This window comes from Pezoporus occidentalis, unplaced genomic scaffold, assembly GCF_034315485.1.
Source record: "Pezoporus occidentalis ecotype Australia unplaced genomic scaffold, CSIRO_AGI_Poc_V1 ctg78, whole genome shotgun sequence".
In the NCBI taxonomy this organism is placed as follows: Eukaryota; Metazoa; Chordata; class Aves; order Psittaciformes; family Psittacidae; genus Pezoporus; species Pezoporus occidentalis.
In genome coordinates, this window is record NW_026916137.1 from 876477 (window position 1) to 883372 (window position 6896).

The following is a 6896-nucleotide window of genomic DNA, read 5'->3' on the forward strand; positions in this document are numbered from 1 at the left end:
AGAGGCCAAAGTCTGCCCTTCGGAAATCCAGAAATGTGGCCTTGCTAGGTATTCTATTCCTCCCACACAAGATCCTAAACTCCACCATCTCATGGTCACTGCAGCCCAGGCTGCCATCGACTGTCACTACTTCAACCAGACCCTCCTTGTTGGTGAGTACCAGATCCAGCAGCGCTCCTCTCCTAGTTGGTTCGTCCACCATTTGCATTAAGATGTTATCATCAATGCACTGGAGGAACCTCCTAGACTGTGAATGACTGGCTGTGTAAGTCTTCCAGCAAATATCGGGGTAGTTAAAATCCCCCATAAGGACCAAGTCAGGGATGAGGCACCCACAGCTTCTCTGGGCAACTTGTTCCAGTGACTCAGAGCCCTCACAGTAAAGAACTTATTCCTAATATCTAGTCTAAATCTACCCTCTTCCAGTTTAAATCCATCCCACCTTCTCCTATCACTACATACCCTTGAAAAAAGTCCCTCTCCATCTTTCTTGTAGGCCCCCTTTTAGGTACTGGAAGGCTGCTATAATGTCTCCTTGGAGACTTTTCCAGGCTGAACAAGCCCAACACTCTCAGCCTGTTTTTGTAGCAGAGGTGCTCCAGCCCTCTGAGTATCTTTGTGGCCTCCTCTGGACTCACTCAAGCAGGTCCACCTCCCTCTTGTGTTGGGAGCCCAGGAGCTGAATGCGGTACTGCAGGTGGGGTCTCACCAGAGTGGAGCAGAGGGGGATAATCACTTCCCCCAACCTGCTGGTCACAGTGGTGAACAATGTTGTGACGGTTTCTTTTTAAACTCCCGATGTAATTTCTTTTTCCCTCTCAATAGTGTGTTCACAGGTAATATAGTTGAGACATCATCTATTAGGAAATAGGTGGACTCAGCTGACTCTTGTGTTTCTACTACAATATTCCCATGGATGACTTTCTTTTCAGACACAGAGGGACACAGTGTCAAGGAGAATCTGTTGCTTTGAGTAATTCAAAGTAATGCAAAGCAATCACTGTGTAGTGTTAGTCGTGTTATTCATGATTCTTTTGGGAGTGTGAATGAGTTGAGGGTTCTTTTGTACAAATGTTACATTCTTGTAGATACTGTGTTAGGATATATGCAATTAAAACCACAACTAAGTTAGATCTGGAAGTAAGATGCTTCAATGTTTTGTTTTTAGGCATGTCAGAAATATTTTCTATTCATTTTGGCTATGTAATTAGGTGAAGTAAAAGGAAGGAAAGAAGGAAGGGAACCTCTTTGAATGCCAGTGGAGTATGTAAGGAATCTTCCAGCATCACCATTTAAACTTTGTATTCAAAAAAAGCAAACAAAACAAAAAACAACAAGAAACAAACAAAAACAAAACCAAAGCAAAGCAAAACATACAATATATATATAAACAGTGCAACTTGTGTCATTGCAGAACAGTAAATGACACCTAGTTTGTACCACCTGGAAAGCAAACCAAGCCATCTGCTTTGTATCAGCATGAAGGATATTGCATTCTGGAGTAAAAGCATCATCAAGGCAGAGGTGTGAAGAGGAGTTCATTGGAGAAACAGTGTAAGAAATAAGATCAAAGGTTTGTCTTAGAAGAGGAAAGAGTCTTAACCTACTCTTAAAATTAAAAGGAATATGTATTAGCCTGTCACTTTGGTGGGCCAGTCCTGCTACTTTCACTGAGCCTGCATGTGCAGACACGTTGAGAAGGGTCTGCTTTGTGCAGAAATCGGTATGGGAATGATACATTGCTTTAATCTGCTTGTGCTCTCAACAGGGACCTTCGGGGGGATGGTAAGGTGCATTGGCCTTGTGCTGGCTCCCTGCCCAAGGGCAAATCCCTTTCTGAGCAAGTGGCATTAGAGCATCAACAACGATACAACAAAAGCCTGTGGCATATATTCTTATTTCTCTTGCACACAGACAAAACCAGACTACAGAGTCCATTTGATACGAGATCAGCTTCAATCATTCAGATTCATAAGTAACATTTACCTGTTACGAGATCAGCTTCAATCATTCAGATTCGTAAGTAACATTTACCTGTAGTTTTTCTTCATGTATTTCTCTAAAGGTTTAACAGTGTGGATTTTCCTGTAGGAAGAACAGATGTCTGTTTAGTACAGGTGCAATTCTGACACTCTGGGAAGTGCCAGTGACCTGCATTTACAGTAAACAGAAAAGAGGTGTGGTGGCAGGGAATAGTGCATTTGCATGACAGAACTGAAATGTAACCCTGCCTTTTGAACATGGCTAGTCTTCGGGCAAGGTCATGGAGATCTGTGAAATGATCTGGCATCTGAGACCCCTGAGAGGCATGCTTCCATTTCCTCACAGGAATACTGCTAGGGAGCAGCATTTTAAGTGTAATGATGACACAAATTAGATGGCATTTTCCTACTTCAGGTACCTGGCTAGAGGCTGACATCCTCTTTGTTTTAAGAAACCTCTAAGTCCTTGTCTCCCTTAGTGCTACAGTGAATGAGTTATTTTCATTTCTAAGCATTTAATGAATAAGCATTCATTTCTGAAAACATTTGTACTGGACAACAGAGTTTGTAGTGCAAGTGAAAAGCCTGGACTGTTCAACTGTTTCCAAGGTTTTTTTAAAAGGCAGAAAAGCTCTCATGACCATTTGATCTGAAATGAGTTGTGCATACCATGGGGTGTTCCCCAGTAATTCTTCCCTCACACCCATACCTTCCGTCTGAACTACGGCACATGTTTTAGAAATACATTCATTTGTGACTGGAAAAGATCACAACCCCTCATGGAATGCATTAGCTAACTCTTAGGTAATACTACAAAACCTTCAGCTTCAAACACCAGCTCTTGCTAGGCTATGTTGGTGATGGAGGCAAAAGTAGATGGACAGTTGCCCTGTCTTATGAGCCATTTTGATTCTGATCCTGCCCCTGGCATAAACTATAGTCCAGGGTTGTTCTCAGTCATGTCTGTCTAGAATGGTCTGCCTGTATGTTCTTCATACTTCGAAGATTATCATTGTTTTTTGAAGCTGCAGGATAAGCCAGCAAAGATATAAAGGCTGACTTGAAAATGAATGCTGACGTGACTGCTTCTGGTTTCTGATTCAGCAGAGACATAGATGTGTTTCTCGGAGTGGAGGATGTTATTTCAGTTACGCTTCTGAGGTAGTTTGGCATGAAAGGCTGAACGGGGTGGAAACTTTCACTTTGAGCAAAAGAACGGTTCTAATGGAGTCTATGTGCTTGTACTTTTTCATGTCTGTCCTTTCCCACAGCTCTCCCAGACCAAACATTCAACTCCCCAAACTGATGGCAAAAAAAAAAGAAATTCAATTAACTGTGAAGATGTGTTTTCAGAAAAAAAATATAACCATGGAGCTCTTGGACACAATGTGGGGAAATGTCAAAGACCCTTCAGTTGCTGCAGAAAGAGATCCCAACACAACCAGGTTAAGTTAGAGGAAACGCACAGATGAGGACATTATGCCCCTATAAACTGCCAAAAGTCCTTGTCTTTTGTCCACCTCTTCTCCTCATCAAAGCTGCTGGCAAACTGGAGGACGCAGCACAGATCTGGCACAGTCAAGAAGGATTTTCAGCTCCCCAATTAAAGCAGTGTGTATGGTCCATCAGGTAAGCCAATGCCCATGTAAACATCTAGTAATAGCTACACAGGAGGCAATCAGGGCATCACCTTTGTTTTTGTTTATCTGAGACAGGTGCTCATAGTGGTGACCAGAACTTCCCTGCAATAAGAAGAAATATGCAAAATGGTGAAGATTTTTTGAAAATCCTCATGTTCAATTTGTGAAACTCACATTTCTTGAAAAAGCCTCTTTGGGTGAAGAAGGCAGTTTTTCTCTTACGCTTGCACGTGTGCATTCTTGATCTGACATGACTTGCAACCACAAGAGAGCACTCTTTCCTTTGAAGATTTCTCAGTTTCCCCAGAAAGCTAGAGACATGCCATATAAGTTTGCAAACAGCTTGTAAGCTGTTTCAGTTAGACCAGAGCAGCCGAAACAACAAAGCTTGCAGTTGTCTTTTGGATTTCGTTGTGAAAAGCCTTTGGGTAGTTTTCAGATGACAGAAGATCCTTGGTTCCTGAGAGGGAGGAGTTGTGCCAAAACTTTGAAGATCCCTGTAAACTTTGCAAATTACCCATCTTGTGGAGACAATTATATCAAACGATATCGTGGATTACAATACATGAGAAGTGTTTAGAGCCTGGAAGATTATTTATGTTTGGCATTAGCTCTTATGGTCATAATTTCAAGCAGAGAGAAAAGGAATACACAGGAACCCTCTTATTATCTTTTGAAATATGAAGATCAGAGGAAAAGAAGGGTTTAAAGTGTGGAGTGATGGTCCTCAAAACCTGTCTGTAAATTAGCTGGTATCCAACATCTATAAAAACAACAAGACTTAGAGCTGACTTCCAGGCACAGAGTGGACCTCATGAATGGTTAGCAGTGCTTTGAGATCTGAGTGTTCATACACCACAGGAGGAAATTGCAGCCTGTGGGGTAGAGTACCTATACAAATGTTTCCTCCTTGCTTGGACTGATACAAGATTTGGAAGCCAAATTTGGGAACTGACATTCCACCAGTGGGGAATAAAAAAAGAAGCATGGACAGCAGTAAAGATGATGATGGACTACTGAACAGGATTGCATTTCCAGGAGCTATGTCCCTGGCTAACAGCCATGTGCATCCCCATGGGGTGCCCCTAAGAGAGCCCTTTGGGGTTCCCTTCCATCTGGACCCATCTTACTGGGAGCAAGCCTATGGCGGGCACACAGGTCGCATCTCCTACATCCCATTCCCTGGCTACGTGGGCATCTATGACTATTCCTTTGAGCCTGCCTTCATTCGAAAGAGGAACGAGAGGGAAAGGCAGCGGGTGCGCTGCGTGAATGAGGGCTACACACGCCTGAGAGAGCACCTGCCCAAGGAATTTGCTGACAAGCGCCTCAGCAAAGTGGAGACTCTGAGAGCTGCAATAAGCTACATCAAACACCTACAGAGCTTGCTGGACTGTCATCCCTTAGGGTCGAACAGTAAAGAAATGCTCTCTGACAAGGAGCTCCCAGAAGCTCCCAGTCCTGGTCGCCCACGGGAGTGCAACAGTGATGGAGAGTCCAAAACCTCATCAGCTTCATCCCCCTACAGTGAATTTGAGGAGATGGGCAGCTAAGTAACAGCCTCTCTGGAGACTGAAAGCTGAAAACCAAATCTAAAACCCTGGGGATTTTTCCGCAGATGAAAATGAATACCAGGAAAAGGAAAAGCAGCTAGGGAAAACCAGAAAAGGTATTTTCGATCTGTCAAAGGATTTAACTGTTGTCTGTACAAAACCTAAAGATGATTTGTGAGCAAACAGATATATCTCAGGTTGCTTCAGCTGTGTTACTAAACTTCCTTTGGACTGTTAAAACTGAAGTGATGTTTGTATTCTATTTTTCATTCAGCTTTTATTCTATTCATCTATTTTCTTTTGCCTTTCACTTGATGAGACAGCAAAACGAGATGAATGCATTTAAGGAAATTCCCCTTCCCTTTCTCCTGCTTCCTCCTGTAAGTTTTATTGGCTGGTTTTCCTGACTGCTAACCTGAGATGCACTGGCTTGCAAAAACATGGACTGGGAAAGGTAAGATTTAGATAAAATGTCTTTCCCTAAAATTTTTAGGAAACTCACAGAAATACTTATGTTTCTGAAAAGACAATTAAAAAATATAAATAAGGCTATATTTGGGAAATAATTTATCGCATGGCATCTTTGAAAGTGAAAGAAGCAACTCGTTCATTGGACACTGGCTATCTGGTGATTATTTGAAGGACAATTTTCAGGAAAAGAAAATCTGACACTTTCATTTTAATCAATACGAAAAAGAGGAAACAAAGTTGTGTAAAGCTGCATCTTCAAAAGCAAAGCTCCGCTCATTATACTGAAAAAATGTTGCCAGTCTTTTTCCTCCTTTTCTGAAAATTGAGTTTGTGGACGAAATAATCTTGACTGTGTCTTTTCGGCAGGTCTGATAGAAATATGCTTAAAAGTATGTTCCCGTAGTGGTTAGATACCAGTGTGTACAAAAAGGGTAACGTTGAATATATCAGTTTACATCTCTGCATGAAAACCTAGGTATTTCTCCTTTTGTTTAGAATATTGTAATACTTTTTCAAGGAATACACCTTTTAAAATCAGTATCTCAAATTCTATGGACTACCTTTAATTTGGACCATGTCTACTTAAAATGAGAATTTGTCTCCAAATTGCTTGAAAATGTTCCTTTCTCCAAGGCCAGATTTAAATAACATTTAGCTGTCTTAAATCCCATGCTGAATATGGGGTAAACACCTTCTTACCCATACACTTTCAAACAGACTTTTCAAAATTCTGCTTTTTTTGCCCTATGTTGGTGAAATGGATTTGTATCTTTTTGTCTTTCCTTCATGTCATGCTGACTCGACACCTGAAAAAATACTCGTGTATAAATAAGAACAAATACTGATGAAATACCTCAAAATGTGTCTATAAATTTCATTTAAATAAAAAATTGAATTATTCCTGGCTATGTTCTTTTTCACTTTCAATTGCTAACAAATGGGACAGCACTGTTTGCTGGAGTAATGAATTTTCAGGAAAGAAGAAAGAAACTAGATAAGAAGTAAATAGGAACTGCTACCTATTAAACAACATTTTAATCTAGATTTTTAAATCTAGATATGGAGCAGGTTTGTGCAGTGGGCATCTAATAAAAATTATTGTGTATAAAACCTGCTGATTTCTAGCAGATCATTCTGAACATTTGTACTTTTAGTTATTGTGTCCATTGCATCCACAGGCTTCATTCTTTATTCTGTATATGGTAAACAGCTTCCTTTTCTAATGTCTATTTTGTTTTTCTTGCTACTTT

At 40.9% G+C, this 6896-nt stretch overlaps 1 protein-coding gene across 1 annotated transcript; it reads left to right on the forward strand.

Moving 5' to 3' along the window:
• The first annotated feature begins 3149 nt into the window (after positions 1-3149).
• On the forward strand, positions 3150-5195 carry ASCL4 (achaete-scute family bHLH transcription factor 4). The gene is made up of 2 exons (XM_062602629.1): positions 3150-3611; positions 3698-5195. Exon 2 carries the CDS (start codon positions 4609-4611, stop codon positions 5173-5175), a length of 567 nt encoding a protein of 188 aa, XP_062458613.1. The 5' UTR covers positions 3150-3611; positions 3698-4608; the 3' UTR covers positions 5176-5195.
• The last annotated feature ends 1701 nt before the right edge of the window (positions 5196-6896 follow it).

Excerpts from the sequence above, each read along its gene's own strand:
- ASCL4 (XM_062602629.1), top strand. The coding sequence starts at position 4,609 with ATGGACAGCAGTAAAGATGATGATGGACTACTGAACAGGATTGCATTT.